At 43.0% G+C, this 19,841-nt stretch overlaps 1 protein-coding gene across 1 annotated transcript in view; it reads left to right on the top strand.

Annotated features, from left to right (window-relative positions):
* LOC129701620 (catenin alpha-1) overlaps positions 1 to 19,841 on the top strand; it is a 110,304-nt gene that overhangs the window by 12,844 nt on the left and 77,619 nt on the right. The window contains exons 2-6 of the mRNA XM_055642932.1: positions 543 to 657; positions 2,680 to 2,875; positions 11,954 to 12,120; positions 14,600 to 14,719; positions 18,112 to 18,381. Coding sequence (XP_055498907.1) covers positions 553 to 657; positions 2,680 to 2,875; positions 11,954 to 12,120; positions 14,600 to 14,719; positions 18,112 to 18,381 — 858 coding nt within the window. The 5' untranslated portion in view covers positions 543 to 552. The remainder of the gene's footprint in view (positions 1 to 542; positions 658 to 2,679; positions 2,876 to 11,953; positions 12,121 to 14,599; positions 14,720 to 18,111; positions 18,382 to 19,841) is intronic.

The following is a 19,841-nucleotide window of genomic DNA, read 5'->3' as shown; positions in this document are numbered from 1 at the left end:
AGAGGAGAGGACAGTCGTACTTGTTTCGAGTGACCACTGATGATGATGATTTTTTCCAGTCTTCTGGCTAGAGATACTTTGTTACAGATTTCAATCTATAGTAGAGCTCCAATAATTAGCTATCCATTTCTTAAACAATTGGGTTTCCAAGCATCTGACTTTCCGAGTCCTGTTTTTCCCAGCATCCTTTCAGCTCACCAGGTTCACTGGAAATCAATATACTACTGTGTAGCGTCTTAAAAACAAAATAAAATTAAGTTTTGGATCAACAGAATTTTACTGTGGTGGAAATGAAATTTGCTGTAAAATGTGAAAGTAGTCTTAAACTTAAACTTCCATCCATTCGTTTGCTCTGTGCTGCCCATTTTATATTGATGTTCAAAAGTTTTTATGTTTAGTTTCAAATCTTTGTTCTGCAGTTCCTCCATGTGGGCATGGAGGCACTGGTCATTTATAAACAAAACTTTTACTTTGCTTGCGTATATTGTTTTGACTAATTACTTAATGTTTCAAGTTTTGTATGTTAATTTTTAATCTGACAGGCAAGCAAGGATGACGACTATAAACACTCAAAATATAAGTTTCAAATGGGATCCAAAAAATCTGGAAATAAGGACGTTGGCAGTGGAACGTCTATTGGAGCCATTGGTCACACAGGTATGTGATTGTGGAAAAGGTTAAAAATGTCAAATTGCTCTGCTAATGGAGGGTGGGGGGAGGTTTGGTTTTGGAAAATGGTCTTGCGAAATTATTTAACTAGCTATTTGGCAGCAGTTATTCTCCTGCTTTTGACGCAGTTCTTACCTTTGTGACATTACACAAAGATAATAAACACTTCAGGATAGGTGTACTAATCTTAGCTGTTTTGGTATTTTGAATATTTAGCTAATATTTAATTGAAACTTGGAAACAAGCCGTTTAAATGGAAAATAGGTACAGGAATGGAAAAAAAAGGACAGAATTTATCCTGCTGAGCCAATATTGCCATTTATTTAGAGATATAAATCTATTTTAGAATCTGAGCTCAATTCATTTAGTTCTCATATCCCTTAGTATCAACATTATCAACTTGGTTTTTAATTTTATTTTCCTTGATTTAAAAAAAATTCGGTCATATGTATTTTGGTGATGAAGCATTTCCTGAAGTCAACCCTAAATTGTCCCAGATTTTATTAAATTAAATGCACGTGTAATTTTCCTTCCTCAGATAAATTCTGGAGCCGTCTAGAAGGAAGTAGGGGATTTAAAAAAAATCCATTCTAACCTAGTAATCATTTGAGGCATCTCCATTTCAGATCACCTGCAGAGAGGGTATTTTGGACAGTAGGTTTCGGAGTATTGCATATGTTTTTTTTATCAAGAATGAATAATCATTTTATGCTACTCATTTTGTTCAATTAGGGATTGCTTTCTTTAACCTCTTTGAACAATAACAATAGTTGTCAACATGGAAATTGAGAAATATGTTGACGTTAAATACCGTATTTCCCGGCAAGGAAGACGCTGTTTTTTACCCTAAAATAGGCCCGAAAATTTACCTGCGTCTTGGAGGTCGAAGGTTAGATTGTTAGCCAAGAAAGATTGAATGGTGGTGCTGGCTCGAAGGGCCAATTGGCCTACTCCTGAACCTATTTTCTATGTTTTATGTAATAACAAATTTCCAGAAGTTTATCCAGAATAGGAAAAGGATGATAAAACCTCTTTGTGCTGCTTTGATATGGTACCTTGTCTTGTGTAACTTGTGCATAAATATTAGCCAATGTAGTGGGATATTGATGCTTCTTGGAGGACATGACAATTTACTTGTTTTTCACCAATGTCTTTGTACGTTCTTTAAAAAAACCCCCAAAAGATGCAAATGGAAATAATCCCTTCATATGACCTTGCTGTCCATACCCCCCCCCCCCCCCCCCCCCCCCCCCCCCCCCCATCCAATTATCTAATTTCCTGCTGAATGATTGCTTGAGTCATTTACTACTTAATGTTGCAAACGTCTGGACTTCCTTGATCCTGACAGCCCCACCAACTCCTATTCATGGGAATATGCTCGATCTTCGAGAAATCTTATTATCCCTCCTAGTTCCATGTAACCTATTCGATCTTACGCCCATCGTGATTCTCCTCGCTCACTGCACGAAAAGTAATTTACAGCAGCCAATGAGCCTATCATGTAGCATGTTTTTGGGATGTGGGTGAAAGCTGGAACACCTGAGGGAAATCAAAGTAGCCATGGGGAAAATGTGTAAACTACATTCAGCAATGATGATCAAGAGCAAACCTGGGTTGCTGGAGTTGAGAAGTAGCAGTGCTATCAACTGACCCAGTGCACAATGCTATTCAAATGCTCTCCAGGCTCTGCTCCATTGGCTTATGGTCACTCAAACATAGTGCAAGTCCTGATCACCAATCAATACATCCTTGCCGACTGGTTGCCTTTTGTGTTTAAGTTCCTGTCTCTTGCATCTGTACATCCCTACCATTAATCTGAGGTCCCTGTTCATTCATCTCTTTTTTTTGCACCAATGCATTCCTTTTAACTGCAACTATACACTGGCATATCTGCTTTAAGTTAAAACCAAGCCCTACGTCACCCATGAACATTGATGTTATGCAAATGCAAGTTCTGTCTACAGATCTTATAGCATTTATGAAGATTTTAAGATAAATTTTACTTTTCAGGTGACTACCTTGGTTAATACCAGTAACAGAGGACCATCTAACAAAAAGAAGGGACGTTCTAAGAAAGCACATGTTTTGGCTGCCTCTGTGGAACAAGCAACTCAGAATTTTTTGGAGAAGGGTGAGAAAATTGCTCTCGAGAGCCAATATCTGAAAGAAGAACTGACAGCAGCTGTGGAGGATGTACGTAAACAAGGTGCGTGTAACTATCCTGGTTTTAAAAAAATGTTGCACGTGCATCCTTAGGCATTTGTGCTATATTTTTGCTGAATGACGCCATGCTGGCTAAGGTTTTTCTCCAATATTGTTGTATTCGCAGTGCATTCGTTCAACCTTGCTAAGACCATTGATACTTTGCCCAATAAGGGCTGAGAATAAAGATATTAGGTGGCCCACTTGGTACATGAGAAAACGTGCTTAAATCTTAAATCATATTACTTTTCTTTACCTCTTGTGGTTTAAGAAATGACGACCTCTGCTACCAAAAGCAAGAAATTAAAGTCTTGCTTTGCTTCTGAACGTGGACTTTTGCAGGTCTGGTACTTTTTTGTCCAGACGAGCACCACTTGCAAATAGCCTTTCCATGAGTGGCAGCAAGGCCATGCACAACATGGTTTCATAAAAATGTAATCACCCATGATGTTGGTGGAGGGAGCAAAGTCTTGGACAGTGACTTGGGCAACGATGGACTTCCCTGATTCTCAAATGGTATTGTTATTGAGATACCGTGAAAAAATATATTTTATGTTATCCAGGCAAATCTCCCTGTATATGTGTACAATTAAACCAGACATTGCTACAACAGTTAGTGGAAAAAGAGAAAGGTACACCTCTGGCCCATTGCAGTCAATGTACTTTGTGGAACTGGTGTGCTACAATGCTGAGAACTATATTCTGCCCTCCATCTTCCCCTTTGTCTTATCTATTGTCCTTGAGTTTTGACGATTGTATTTATGTATAGTACTATCTGATCTATAGTATTATCTTGTGGAATAGAACACAAAACAAAGCTTTTCACTGTACCTCCATATACGTGACAATAATAAACCTAAGCCGTTGGAATAGTGAGTAACTTGGAGTGAAACCTGCTTTTACACTGTGTTCTTGGTGGTAAAAGTTATATATTTGGAAACTTAAATGGAAATCAAAGTTGTGCAATCATCAGTGAATATCTTCAGTTCTAATTTTTGATGGAAGAAAGGAATTTATATCCGGTGAAGATGATTGACCTTGGGGCATTCCCTAAATCGGAACCATCATCTGTTCGTGAAGGGTATGGTTCTAATCTTTTGTAGTTTCCTTGTTATACTGATTGGCTTCTGCTTTACAAGGGCTTGAAGTCACGGGCAGTCTTGCTTTGCCTGTGGAATTCATCTCCTTGATGCATATTTGGACCACACATTAAAGCGGTGATGAATTATGTACCTGAAATGGTTCCTAGTGAAGCACCAAGTTGTATGTTGTTGGATGAGAATAAGTGATATTTGATAGCACCGTCAACATCTTCCACTGGTGATTAAACATAGATTATGTAGTTATTAGCTGGATTGGATTTGTTATTTTACTGAACATATACCTGGGCAATTTTTCACATTGGAAATCAATTAAAGCTTGGGAGTTTCAACATCGTTGAAATGAAAAAAAAAACTAATTTCAAATCTGGAATTTTCTTAATATTTGTCCCTCCTACCGATTCCTGTCTACTTCAGGGAATGGACGTTCTCTATAGTACATGAGAACTAAGAGTGGTTCACCAGACCGTATGTGTTGGGAATGATGATGATTTATGTTCTGTGATGAGACTTTATGCAATCTAATGTTAATTTGTCATTTGCAAAATCCTGCAATGGGCAGTCAGCAATTTGAAGGCCTTGTTTCCTGATGCCAATGCTAGTAGTTCAGTACCATGTTAAATCAATATAGATTGATTGAAAAAACAAATGCCAGAAACACTCAATAGGTCAGTCAATATTTATGGAGGCAGTCAATGTTTTGGGTCAATAACCCTTCACTAGTAATGGTTGTGAGAATTCAAGCATGTTTTAAGTTGTAAGTTTTTAACACCTGCACTAAGTATAATATGATGTGTATTCTACCGAGTTGTAAGAAATGCTTTCTAGTTTTGTTACTCATTGTAAATTAGATTTTGTTCATTATTGCACATTGGTAGTGAATTGCAGTAAAAAAATATGGAACTGTTTTGATAATTAGTTTAGGTATGGCGGTGTACTAGTTATCTTAATGGACGAGCAGTCAGAATTCTGGTGTGAATTAACTAAAGAAGCTGAAGTTCAAGTAACTAAATCTGTAATTAAAGAGTCTCTCAATCGCAGTGGCAGTGTCCATGAATATTGTAATACCCAATCTGGCAAATTTACGTCCTGTAAAGAGGGCTGGTATCCTTAACGGGTCTGGTCTTTGTGACTTTAGATCACCACTGCAGTTAACTTTATAATGCTGCCTCCAGTTTGGGGTCTATTGTGGATGCACAATAAATGGCAACACTAGTACTGAAAGCCCCAGCTACATGTCTTGATAGATTTAGTTTTTGAGCAATTTTTTTTGTGTTGATTGGGCAATCATACAATGTGAACATTTTGTATTGAATTACTGAAGGTAAGAAAATTTGAACATTCTGATAACATCATTTCTTAAAACACATTCCTGATTTGAAAATAAACTATTTTAGTATATAATTTTATAAAGTATCTGACATTGTGTTCAGAATAAAATTATGCCTTTGACTCATAGTTTATGACCAAGCCAGCAAATAGTAGATAGCATAAGATACAGTTCTTGATATGGTTTGTTATGAAATTTTACACATTGCAGACACATACTGTATTTCTCGGCAATGAAGACGCACCACCATTTTCAGTTGCTAAATTTTGAAAAAAGGCTGGTGAGGCAGGATCAAGTGTTTGGTTTTGTGCAGGGGTCGGCAGCCTTTTTTGCATAGGGGCCAGGACCCATGTTTGTGAGCGGATGGCGATCTGCAGTTTCCAGATCGCCTGCGTGCCCGGGGACTGGCTGTTGTTCCCAGATCCCTCGCATCCCTGGGACTGGCTGCTGTTCCCAGATCTCTCGCTTCCCAGGGACTAGCTGTAGTTCCCAGGTCGTCTGCGAGGCCCGGGACTAGCTGCAGTTAGCAGGTCGCCTCCCCCGGGATTGGCTGTAGTTTCCTGGTTGATTGCGAGCACCCGGGACTGGCTGTAATGCCCAGGTCACCTGCGAGCCCTGGGACTAGCTGCAGTTCCCAGGTCGCCTGCCCCGGGACTGGCTGTAATTCCCAGGTCGCCTGCGAGCCCCAGGACTAGCTGCAGTTCCCGGTTCGCCAGTGACTCCCGGGTCTAACTGCAGTTCCGCTGTCCGGACCCGAGCTACTGAGTGAGTTGCTGATATGATCCCCGACCCCTTCCTTCTCAACGCTTGCCTTCACCACAACTTTACACCTGCCGGCCTAGCCGCACTGACCCGGTCCAGACTCCCCACACGCTGTGGAAGGAACTCTTTTCCCCCCCAGCGGTGTTGTCCTTTTGCAGTCGCTGTTCTATTGTTCTATGGGATAGCCAAGTCTATCTTTCTTGGCTAACAATCTAATCTTTGGCCTCCAAGGCGCAGGTAAATTTTCAAGCCTTATTTTAGGGTAAAAAAATAGCGTCTTCGTTGCTGCAAATACAGTAACTAATGAGGGAGGTGCTACGATCATGAGGCCTACCTGCTCTAGTGTATGCCAATCAATCAGCCTGCCATCTCTTGTGGAAAATACATTTTCTTTCCAGTTTTAACATTTAACTTGTTTCTCACCCAATTCCTGGGATGGATCTAACTGGCATTCACTACTTGCAACCAGTAGTTTTCCATTCCAGTTTAAAAACACCATTCCATGTTATCAGGTTGTTGCTTTCATTGTAATTGATAAATGGTAATGCACTAGAATGACTTTAATTGAAGCAAGTGGTATAATGCACAACATTGGAGGGTAGCTAATGTTATCCCACTTTTAAAGAAAGGCAGGAGAGAGAAAACTGAATTATAGACCAGTTAGCCTGACATCGGTGGTGAGGAAGATGCTGGAGTCAATCATAAAAGATGAAAGAGCGGCACATTTGGATAGCAGTAACAGGATCGGTCCGAGTCAGCATGGATTTACGAAGGGGAAATGATGCTTGACTAATCTTCTGGAATTTTTTGAGGATGTAACTCGGAAAATGGAAAAGGGAGAACCAGTGGGTGTAGTGTACCTGGACTTTCAGAAAGCATTTGATAAGGTCCCACATAGGAGATTAGTGGGCAAAATTAGGGCAATATGGTACTGGGGGTAGAGTGCTGACATGGATAGAAAATTGGTTGGCAGACAGGAAACAAAGAGTAGGGATTAACGGGTCCCTTTCAGAATAGCAGGTTGTAAAGAACGTGAATGGCATGTTGGCCTTCATAACAAGAGGAGTTGAGTATAGGAGCAAAGTGGTCCTTCTACAGTTGTACAGGGCCCTTGTGAAACCACACCTGGAGTATTGTGTGCAGTTTTGGCCCCTTAATTTGAGGAAGGACATTCTTGCTATTGAGGGAGTGCAACATAGGTTTGCAAGGTTAATTCCTGGGATGGTGAGACTGTCGTATGCTGAGAGAATGAAGTGGCTGGGCTTGTATACTTTGGAATTTAGAAGGATGAGAGGATATCTGATTGAAACATAAGATCATAAAGGGTTTGGACACGCTAGAGGCAGGAAACATGTTCCCGATGTTGGGAGAGTCCAGAACCAGGGGCCATAGTTTAAGAATAAGGGGTAATCCATTTAGAACCGAGATGAGGAATCACTTTTTTACACAGAGAGTTGTGAGTCTGTGGCATTCTCTGCCGGAGGGCAGTGGAGGCCGGTTCTCTGGATACTTTCAAGAGAGAGCTCGATAGGGCTCCTAAAGTGGCTTGAAGGGCTGAATGGCCTACTCCTGCGTCTATTGTCTATAATTTGCACAATATCTAAATTGTATCAAAAGCAATTTCAAAAGTGTCTGGTCACTTCTGACTTAATATTTGTTGTACAACTTACCAGCCAGCTTTTCTTAATTTTTTAAAAGTGATAATCCTGGCCAGGGAGATTTGTTTCCCTTGTATTCATTCATTTAGGCAAACCAGGCTTGGATTTACTGCCTTGTTCAGTAAAGGAGCTAGCCATGATCTTGCAAGTCTTCTCCTGTAGACGTTAGTTGAAATAGTTGGCTTCAGTTCAATTGCAGTAATGAACAAAATGTGATTGTTAAATGAGTCATTTCGCAACTCATGTTGCACTAGGTGAAACTCTGTTATCTGGTAAAGTGGGTGAGGATGTCTTGTGTTTTCCATAAAAGGTAAAATAAAGCTTGTGGAATTTGTAGCTGAGTCATCTCCTTGTTGTGGAATTCTACTGGCAAGCAGCCATTTGTTATCATTTAAAAAAAAATTCTAATCTTTACCAAAGTACATATTTTGATACAATCACCTTTTTTCGTTATAGTGTGTCTATTTTTTTAATCTGCGTCACAAAATTAACTTTCCAATGTATTTTTATTGTTTTTTTTTAATCTTTGTCGCACTATATACAGTACATATCGTATTTCCTGGCGTCGAAGACGCACCCCCACTTTGAGTCGCTAAATTTTCAAAAAAAGACAGGTGGGACAGGATCAAGGGTTTGATTTAGTCAGTAGAAAGGAAGATGTGAAACTCCTTCAAGGAGGCAATGAGGACTGGGGAGCCTCCATCTTCGCCTGTCCCACAATGCGCTGTGCAGTTCAGGTCTGACGGATGGCGACTTCCTGGCTCATGGAGATCACATAAGGGGGGGAGAGAGAGAGAGCCCGGGACGGAGCAGCCAGCCTTCTGCCCAGTAGCTACCGGCCAATGATCACCTTCACCAGTTGCGCCTGTGCCAAAGGACACAATGGCTGACAGGCGGGCAGTAGGCACTGAGGTGGTGACCGGGTCCGCTCGCAGCCACCCGAGCAACTTCCCTGCCCGAGCAACAGTGAGTCAGTGAGTGAGTTGCTGGCATGATCCCCGACCACCTCCTTCTCAACGCTCCTGCCCTCCCCGCAACTTTACCCCTGGCGGCCCAGCCAAGTTTGCTACTTTGTGCAACCCAGGCCGTGCTGACCCGGGCCAGACACCCCACAGGCTGTGGAAAGGAACTCTGCGCCCCCCCCAGCGGCACTGTCCTTTTACAGCCGTTTCCCACTTCACACAGTTCCAGGGTCGAAGGCGTGGCACGTTCTGCAGAGCAGTGCTACGAGAGTGGCATTGCTCGGCCAACTCCAAGTCTCTTTCTTGGCTAACAACCTAACCTTCGGCCTCAAAGACGCAGGTACATTTTCGGGACTAATTTCAGGGTAATAAATCGCGTCTTTGACGACCGGAAATATGGTAGCTACATTTAATGAATACTAGACCAAGTGCGACGTGTTGGTCCCTATCACACAGGAGGGCTGGTCCCCGAACGCAATATTCCACCACTCACCCAACTGCGCAGGCGCGGCTGACGGGTTCCGGTTGTGACGCTAGAGATCCCCGTTGTGACGTGAGACATGGCAACCCTCCCCAAGTGCACCTCGCCATCACTCTTCCTACCCCTATCCTCTGTATTCCCTCATCCCCAGTACTTTCTTCCCCTCTTCACCCTCCCTCTTTCCACTCTCCTCCTCCCCTACCCAACTCCCTCCCTCGCCTCTCCATCCCTGTCCTTTACCCTACCCTCAGTCACTCCCTGCCTCCCTCCAGAACACCTCTCCTCTCCCTACCACCCTCTATGTCATAGTGAGGTGGAAGGTGCTGTGTTTTTTTAATGTAAATGAGATCCCATTGTGGGCTGTAACACTGCTGATGGACAGTTTATATAAATGAGATCCCATTGTGACATCATACGCTGCTAACTGCCAGTGCAGATGGAGACATTTTTGTCACTGGGGGTTTGTAAATTTTAAAATATGAATAACTTGTAAAATATACCATCAATCTGAACAAAACGTGATACAACACACCACATGACAATGGCGAGAAAGGGGGTTGAAAATTGTAACGCTATTCTGTACCGTTGTGGCGTAATTTCAGGACATCACAGACAGACAGACATAGAAACAAACAAGATGATAGTTTTAGTATAGAACCCCTGTCTCACGGTGCGAGTCCACCCACGAGTGATCCCCAGTTTAAAACAAATCAAACTTGTGGTAATCACGTAGAATTAACGTAGCGGGAACGTCGGAACTCGTAACGCTAACGGCAGGTACTCGGGAAACTTGTTAACTCGTGAAAATCTTTCAACATGAAAGATTTCCACGAGTCAAATTTACTCTTGAAGTAAAAATTTTAAACTTTTAAACTCGTTGTAAGAACGTAGTAGCCTGTTAGTTTACCGTAGTGACTCGTGAGTCTACCATGGGCACTCTTTAACTCAGCGGGCCAGGCAGCATCTCTGGAGAGAAGGAATGGATGACGGGATGACGTTTCCAAAATTCTGCTGCTTCTTTGTGTTACTCCAGCACTGTGTGTTTACTTTTTGTCAACCAGCATCTGCCCTTTCTTGAGTATGACATTATTTGTATCTGTGGCAGTTGATTGTCACTCCCTTCAGTTTCCCAGTGGGTCGGGACGGGACTGGAGTTGGGAGGGAAAGGGGGGGGGAGGGCGGGGGCGGTTGGGGGGACTTAGTATGGGAGATACATGTAGGAGAGGTATACTGACTGTGTGGGCAGACACTTTGGTAGTGATTGCCCATGAGGTTCACTGTGATGCTCCTGAGGAACCCCCCCCCCCCCCCCATCCTCCCCCCACCACCCCCCCCCCCCCCCCCCCCCCTCTTTAGCGGCTCTCCGGCGACGCAGCCATTCCCGCCCATTGGGTTCCCATTGTGATGTAGAACACGCAGGCATTACTGCACAGGCACGGCTGACGGGCACGGCAAGTGGAAAAGGTATTAAAGCTTAAAATGTGAACAACTCTTATAATTTAACAACAATATAAATGTTAAAGAGATTTATTCAGTTCAGTTCTTTCTTGTGTCGCTTGTTGCATTCTGCAGCTGGGGGAGGGGGACAGCTTCAGGTGGGGACTGGGGGGGGAGGATTTCTGCAGGGCTGGTATGGGTGTTGTGGGCCGAAGGGACTTTTCTTGTGCTCGTACACATGTTGTGGGCCAGAGGGTCTGATTTCCAGAGGGCTAGTATGACATTGTGGGCCGAGTGAACATTTCTTGTTCCGTCAGGTGGGGGCCGGTGGGAGTGTCCTGTAGCCAGGGACGGGGACGACTTCAGGCGGGGACCATTCTGTATCCGGGGGAGGGGGGTGGCTTCTGGCCAGAGCATTCTGTAGCCGGTGGAGGGGGGCGATTCAGGCGGGGGGCTGGTGGGAAGTGTTCTGTAGCCAGGGGACGTGGACTGCTTCAGGCGGGGAATATTCTGTATCCGGGGGAGGCGGGTGGCTTCTGGCGGGAGCGTTCTGTAGCCGTGGGAGGGGGATGGCTTCAGGCAGCCGGTGGGGGGTGGGGGAGCGCTGCTGTGGCCTCCCTCTGTCGCTGTGTAAAAGTTCACTTAAAAAGATATACAAAGTACAAATTCTTAAGACCATACAAAGCTTTAATTTAACGTCTGATGAATGTGGACCTAGAGACCCAGAAGGAACAGTTTTACGTCTGAATTTCCAGCAGCACACACAAAGAAATACCAGAAAACCGACGTTTATGTACCTACAGCCATAAAACCAATTGCATGATGTAATGCACATTCAACCATCAGCCACCTCCAAATATGGATTTGTTTTCACTCTGCCAAAAGCCAGTCTTCCCAATGGCATCCTCTGGCCCCTTCTTATCTGATTAACCTCTTCAACACATTAAGAAATAGTTAACGGCAACATGATCTCATAACTAGTCACTGCCTTTAGGTCTCAATAAATTCAATGGACTGCAGAGAAAGCGCCCATGGGTTGAACTAGAGAGCTGCACTTGTCGAGAGTGTAGATATAATGGGCAGAATGGTGGTTCCTTGAGATGTAACCTATAATTTGACATTGCTTTAGGACATGTGAAATACTTTCATGGATAAGGTTTGGAGCACAGTTAAACTGGGTGAATGCACTAAGTAATTTGCACACATGGCTCCATCTTGACTGACATGGTATTGTTGGTTATCAGTTCGAACATTCTGTGTTTTGATTTTGTTGTTTTTGTTAAAAAAACATTCTTATATTTCAAATAATATTCCAACTTCTAAACTTTCACTTTCAACTTCATAAAATGCAGGTGAAGCAATGAGGAGTGCTTCCTCTGAATTCGCAGAGGATCCGTGTTCTGCTATGAAGCGAGGCAATATGGTTCGGGCTGCACGCGCATTGCTGTCTGCTGTTACTCGCCTTCTCATCCTGGCTGACATGGCAGATGTTTACAAGCTTCTTGTACAGCTGAAAGTTGTAAGTTCTGTGCTGTATTTTCCCAACTGAATCAGAACTTTCTAATCTTGGTTTAAAATTATATTGCTTTAAAATTGAAATATGCATTAAATATTTGCCTAATGCAGTAATATGGCAACTGTTCTGATGTGTCTGCTGGCAGAGAAAGAATAATACAGTTCGGGGACACTTCAGAGATACTACAGTTCAACTGATCAGTAGTCACTGTTTTTCAAAAGGGCAGTCTTAATACTAGTTCATTCAGTTAGCTCGGTTTATGAGTTTTTATTAGACTCCCTTTAAGTGCAGGGTGTGCCCTGGTTTGTTTTTGGCATCTTGCTTTGGAGAGGATAAGGCTATAATTGCAATTCTTAGCTTCTGCTAAAGTACATAGAATAAAACAGGAGCAAAAAAAATATTTAACTATTCGAGGACCCGTGTCATTTGCTGATAGCCTGCATTTAGAGTTGTGCAGTCAGTCAGGACCTTTGACCTACTCTGTCCAAAGCTGACCATCAAGTACATGTCTGTATAATTCCATTTACCAACATTTGGTCTATAGTCTTCTATGCTTTAGCAATACTATTAAAATGTAAGAGAGGCTGCCTCCATTATTTACCAAGATCCTTCTGGGTAAAAAATAAATCTTCCTTGGGTCCCTCATTCAAAACTTATGTCCTCTAGTTTTACACTGATATGGAAAAGAAATTCCTATGATCCATTCTATCTATGTTGCTTTTAATTTGTAATATCAGGTCTCTCCGCAGCCTTCATTGCTACAAGGAAAATAAGCCCTGCCTACTCTGTCTTTCCACAAACCTGAAACATTTCAAACCAGGTAACATTCTGATGAATCTCCTCCGCATGATTTCCAGTGCAATCACACCCTCACTATCATGTAACATACAGTTCACCAGCTAGGTTCTAATCTACGCTTTATAAAATTGTACCTTCCATGCTATTGTATTCTATTCTCTAGTTAATCAAGGCAAGTATGCCTTCATCTTATTTGCTTGTTTGCTAAATAGGCCTTTGTTCCTCAGCACTCCTTGGAGTCCTTCCATTCATTTGTATATTCTACCATTATTAGTCTTCAAAATTCAGAATTCCATTTGTCAGTGTTCTCATTTTACCAATTAATAAATATAAAGTAACCCAAGATTATCATCATCATTTTTAAGAGCACTGATTTTGACCGTCTGCAAATCAACTTATCATGCCTCCTGCCTTTGTATATAAATCATTAATCTATATAATAAACATTAAGGTTTCCAGCATTGATTCCTATAGTACACCACAGGCATCTATACAAAAAAAAAAGCCTCTGTCATTACTCTCTCCCTGCTCCGCCCGAGCCAGTTTTGGGTCCAGTTTGCCAACTTTGGATCCCACGATAAGACACGGGGTCAAATCTTTTCGGCCATTCTCCCATATGGCATCCTGTTAAAGGCCTTGCTAGAGTGCATATTAGCTACATGAGCTGTAGTGTCCTTATCAATACATTTTATTAACAATACTTAAAAATTGGTCAAACAGGATATGTGATTGTTCTAAACTGAATTTAGACAATAGACAATAATGTAACTTTTTGAAATAAAAGTAGTGTATATAACCTTGGAAGGGTTACGGTTAGTGATTTTTTTTTTGCATTTGTGTACAACATGGAAATTACAAAATCTTTCTTACTTCGTATTATACAAATGACCATATCAAGAAGCGTTGCATTATCTACCAAAATGATTACATTAGCTGTTTATCCAAATTCAGACTTTGTAGCAGTACTGATATTAAAAAATAAATTCTGAGGGAACAGATAGTGTATGCTACTTTTTGGCAAGTTTCCAGTATTTTACTCAATTTTCAATTACCACAAATCCCACAATGACAACCTATAAATGTAATGATGATATTAATGTAGTAAAGTCGGTTCCATGTGTGATTTCAAACTGCTGTTCAATTTTTCATGCTTTGTTGTGTTTGGGAAAGAAAAATAATGCAAAAGAGTGTTAATTTCCATAATCTTTTGTGTTTTGGTGTCATGCAGAGTAGGGAAAGGATGAGTTGTCAGATACTTTTGGGAGGATTGCTCTTGGAATGTATTTTATGGCACTTCACAAAAAAGGCCATGGTGTCAATCTTTTTATTTTATCCATGTTAATCTCAGTGTGCAGGAATAATCTGACACACTCCACCAAGCAAATCTGCAGTTTATATGGTACTTAATCAGTAATATTTTGCGCCACTGAGGAGAAATACTATGATTTTAATGCATATTTATTCTTCAATGTGTTACTTGACAAAGGAAGATTTAAGTCGATGACTGATTATCAGATAAACTAGAATATAAGGATGGTACCCAGTGAATTGCCATGCATAGTAGATTGCAGTAGACTTGGGAACATGATTCATCCAGTGTATATACTTTCTTGTTTACAAATTATGTACTGCATTGCCTTATTTTGTTTTTTTAGACATTTTGGTAATTAGTTTGGTTTTCCAGGTTGAAGAAACTCTTGTAAAAGTGAGAAATGCAAACAATGAGCAAGAGCTTGGGATACATTTTAAAGCATTAAAACCAGAGGTGAACAAGCTGAATCTAATGGCTGCCAAAAGACAACAGGTAAGCACCATAAATTTGAGTGTTAAAAATAATTATTTTCAAGACAACAGAAGTGGAATTAGAGAACACTTCTCTCATTCAGCTCAAATAACAGCAATGGTAAACATGCTATACCAAAGTTGTTTAGAAATTGCAGAAGTATGGTTATGATGCTGTGATTGCTCTCATTTCAATATTTATTTGTTTTTGAAAAAATGTCATTTAACCCTTGTTGTTTTGAAATTTGTACTCTTGTACATAATCCATTTACTATTTGTTCAGGAGATTTGATTTATCTGTGTTGTCTGACGTTTCAACAATATGCTTGTACAGTAAACATTCAGTTTAACGGAACTCTTTATAACGGGTTTCGGTTAGAGCAGACAACCCGGCTGATGCTGCTTGCGGCACATCCCTGGCTACTTACAGCCCCGGCCTCCGACACCATCGCAAGGTGCACGCAAGGTGCACCAATGAGCCCGTCACCAACCGCACCGTCCAGTTGATGCTTCTGCTGCTGCGGCTCGCATTGTAGCCCCTGGGGATAACACTTTATACAGGCCGACGCTACCGACAGGATCCACTGAGTCACTGTGGCGCTCCTCTCCCCCCTCCCCCCCCACCACCAGCTGTGGCTTCTTCCTGTTGTCCATCACTTTGTTTGTTCCTGGCTCTGCTGTCTCTGCTTCCTCTTGTTCTGCCAACTTGGCCTCTTTCTTCCCCATTGTCCCCTCCCTCTAGCACCACCTTCTCCCTGGGATCGCTGACATACTCCACCTTGGAAGATGTCAGCGACTGCTGGGGAGAAGGATGAGACTGTTGCAGTGGAGTGAGGAGCGGGAAAAGCGATGGCCAACAGCATGAAGCAGCAGCTGGTTTGAGGGGAACGTGCGGTATCTAATGAAGAAGGGCTTACTGATGCAGACTAGTGGCATCGGAGCGCCTAATTTTAAGGTGAAACAACGCAAAGTAATTCAGCAAAATAATCTGTCTGAAGAATAGTCTAAGTCACCTATCCAATATCCATGGTAGAGAAAAATACTGGAGAAACTCAGCAGGTGAGGCAGCATCTATGGAGCGAAGGAAATGGGCGGCGTTTCGGGTCGAGACCCTTCTTCAGACTGATGTGAGGGTGGGGGGACGGGAAGAAGAAAGGAAGAGGCGGAGACAGTGGACTGAGGGAGAGCTGGGAAGGGGAAGAGAAAGCAGGGACTACCTGAATTTGTAGAAGTCAATGTTCATACCGCTGGGGTGTAAACAGCACAAGTGAAATATGAGATGCTGCTTCTCCAATTTACGGTGGGCCTCACTCTGGCCATGGAGGAGGCCCAGGACAGAAAGGTCTGATTTGGAATGGGAGGGGTAGTTGAAGTGCTGAGCCACCGGGAGATTAGGTTGGTTATTGCGAACTGAGCGGAGGTGTTGGGCGAAGCGATCGCCATGCCTTTGCTTGGTCTAACCGATGTAGAGCAGCTGACACCTAGAGTGGCAGATGCAATAGATGAGGTTGGAGGAGGTGCAGGTGAAACTCTGCCACACCTGGAAAGACTGCTTGGGTCCTTGAATGTAGTCAAGGGGGGAGGTAAAACGACAAGTGTAGCATTTCCTGCGGTTGCAAGGGTGTGGTGAAAACCGCTCAGCACATCATCGGTGCCCCGCTCCCTGACATGGATGCCCTACACCACAAACGGTGTCTGAGACGGGCCGGGAAAATCATCAAATCTCACCCTAACCGTGGACTATTTGCCCTCCTCCCATCAGGGAGGCGGTACAGGAGCCTCCGGTCTCGCACAAGTAGGCTGAGGAACAGCTTTTTCAATAACACCATTACACTGCTGAACTCACAGTCCCGACGCTAGCTATCTTTTATACTCTCCCATCTGTATATATTTATTTGCCTATGTACCAGTTTAATTCATCCACATTGCACATATTGTCTAACCAGTATTTTTATTTCTACTATCTTGCACTCTGACCAGATGCTAAACTGCATTTTGTTGTACCTGTACTCGTATTTGTGCAATGACAATAAAGTTGAATCAAATCAAATCAAGTGCCAGGAGAGAGGGTGGTTTGGGTGGGAAGGGGAAAATTGACTAGGGAGTTACGGAGGGAGCGGTCTCTGCGGAAAGCAGACGGGAGGAGATGGGAAGATGTGGCCAGTGGTTGGAGGTGGCGAAAATATCGGAGGATTAGTTGAATGTGATGGCTGGTAGGGTGGAAGGTGAGGATAAGGGGGACTCTGCTCTTGTTAGGAGTGGGGGGATGGGGAGTGAGAGCAGAGTTATGGAGTATTGAAGAGACCCTGGTGAGAGCCTCATCTATAGTAGAAGAGGGGAACCTCTGTTCCCTGAAGAATGAGAACATCTCAGATGACCTGGTTTGGAACACCTCATCCTGGGTGCAGGTGCGGTGTAGACGGAGGAATTGGGACTAGGGTATGGAGTCCTTGCAGGAAGCAGGGTGCGAAGAAGTGTAGTTCAGATAGCCATGGGAGTCAGTGGGTTCATAGTAGATGTCAGTCAGTAGTCTTATCACCTGCGATGGAGATAGTGAGGTCTAGAAATGGCAAGGAAATGTCAGAAATGGTCCAGGTGTATTTGAGTGCCGGATGAAAGTTAGTGGTGAAATGGATGAAGTCAGTGAGTTGTGTATGGGTGCAGGAGGTGGTAGAGTTCGGGGATAGGGCCATGGTACGCCTCAAACAAAGATTGTTCAACGTACCCTACAAAGAGGTAGGCATAGCTTGGGCCCATGCGCGTACCAATAGCTACGCCTTGTATTTGGAAGAATTCAGAGGAGTCAAATGAAAAGTTGTTACGGTAAGGAGCAGCTCTGCGGAGGAGAGTATCAGTAGACAGGGATTGGTTGGTTCTCCAGTCGAGGAAGAAACGGAGGGCATTAAGACTCTCCTGGTGGAGGATGGAGGTATAGAGTGTCACCAGCGATGCTGCCTGACCAGCTAGGTTTCTCTAGCACTTTGTTCATTTTGTGTATTAACCATCATCTGCAGTTGAAACAACTGCATACAATGATAATACCTTACTCAGTTAGTGTGGACAATCGGCAATAACTGACACCATCTACTCCCCAAAGTCCGTTATAACGATGGTTTACTGTATTCTGAAATGGCCCTCGTCTCTTGTAAAATACTTTTAAAATGTTTTGTTCGTAGAGAAGTTGAGAGAAAGATGGCAAAATCTAGTCAGCTGAAGCATATTGTGTACAGGGTGGGAGATGGTTATAAATCAATAAAAGCAATATTGATGCCAGTACACACACATTTTGATCAAAATAAAATCAAAAAAAGTTGACTGTCTGTGAAAAGTATAGAAGTAAAACATCACAACCATCTATTAATAAACTTTGGAGTCTTGATGCAAATTTAAATAAATGTTTGTATTTTTTTAAAGGAATTGAAGGATATTCATCACAGAGATCAAATGGCCGCTGCACGAGGAGTTTTGCAGAGGAATGTCCCTCTGCTGTATACTGCTTCACATGCTTGTCTCCTGCACCCAGATGTAGCTGCTTACAAAGCCAACAGGGATCTGATCTATAAACAGTTAACACAGGCTGTTACTGGGATATCAAATGCAGCCCAAGCAACCACATCAGAGGATGCCAACCTAGGGCAGCAAAGTAGTGCTGGAGAACTGGAGGATGCCCTGAATCGATTTGATGTAAGCACATATAACTATTTTCAAATAAACATGGTCATGAAAGTTAAGAAATTCCATTTAGATAACACAGCTCATTTACAGATTTTTGTTGCTTATCTATGATTATACGAACTTGATTGCAGTTTATGCTTGTTGCTTGTCAATAAACAAATTGTAACTGCAATGAAAATAGTGTGAGGAAGGGGAGAAGAGGGGGGTGGGGGAAGATGAGGAGGAGTGCAAGTGGAGATTCCTAAATATTAGTGATATATTTTAATTGGGTTGTCCAGTTCATAATATGCATGACACTTCTCTAATTTGGCATGTAAACTGATACTGGTTACTTTATGCAAGACTGATTTTTTTTTTTCATCAACTTAGATCCGTTTCAGTGCAATGACATTGAACACCATGCGCTGGAGTAACTCAGCGGATCAAGCAACATCTTTGGAGGACATTGATAGACGATGTTTCTGGTCGGGACCAGTCTGAGGAAGGGTCTGACTCGAAACATTGATTACCCATGTGCTCCACAGTTGTCAAACTGGCTGAGTTGCTCCAACACTATGCTCTACGGAAGATTTCAGTATCTGAAGTTCCTTAGGTCTAATCCAGCAATAGCATGCATCTTTGAAAAATACTTTTATTATTTGTAACATAGATTAAATTGAAACCACTGTTCATTCTGACGAAAATTCAATTATTCAGAGGAACATGTTGAGATGATGCTTAAAGTAACCATTTTCTATTAAAAATAAAGCTTTCCTTCTGAATGGCTCCACTCCAAACGTCATACTACTCACTATTGGCCATTCTTGGCATTGCCATCAATGCTTTAAGTCCTACTCAAGTTACTTCCCTTACCTCTATTAATCAGATTGATGTCTGTATTGATGTTACTTCCTACTCTGAAAAACTAATTTTAATTTTCCCTTCCATAGCTGACAAGGCTCCCAACTGTATCTGTTCTATTTTCCACACTTCTGTCCCTGGCTGCAGGACTCCCCCCACCAGCCCCTGCCTGAAGCCGTCCCCTGGCTACAGGACGCTCTCGCCGTCCCCCGCTTAAAGCCGTCCCCTTCCAAAGCTGCAGGATGTTTCCTTCCTTCCCCCCCCCCCCCCCCCCCCCCCCCCCCTCCCCACTGGCCCCCACCTGAAGCCGTCCCGTTACCAGCTCCAGGACGCTCTCGTTGGTCCCTGCCTAAAGCCGTCCCTGTCCACAGCTGCATGATGCTCCCCCCCCCCCCCCCCCCCCCCCCCCCACTGGACCCCACCTGATACCATCCCGTTCCGAGCTGCAGAACGCCCCCCCCCCCCCCCCCCCCCCCCCCCCCCCCCCCCGGTGCTGTTCCTCCAATTTGCGTTTGGCCTCAATCTGACAGTGGAGGAGGTCCAGGACAGAAAGGTCTGTTTGGGAATGTGAGGGGATATTTAAAGTGTTTAGCAATCGGGAGGTAGCGTAGGCTGAGGCAGACTGAGTC

This window comes from Leucoraja erinacea, chromosome 11 (assembly GCF_028641065.1).
Source record: "Leucoraja erinacea ecotype New England chromosome 11, Leri_hhj_1, whole genome shotgun sequence".
NCBI lineage: Eukaryota > Metazoa > Chordata > Chondrichthyes > Rajiformes > Rajidae > Leucoraja > Leucoraja erinaceus.
The sequence above is the reverse complement of the archived record's forward strand: the minus strand, read 5'-3'. Positions and strand labels throughout refer to the sequence as shown.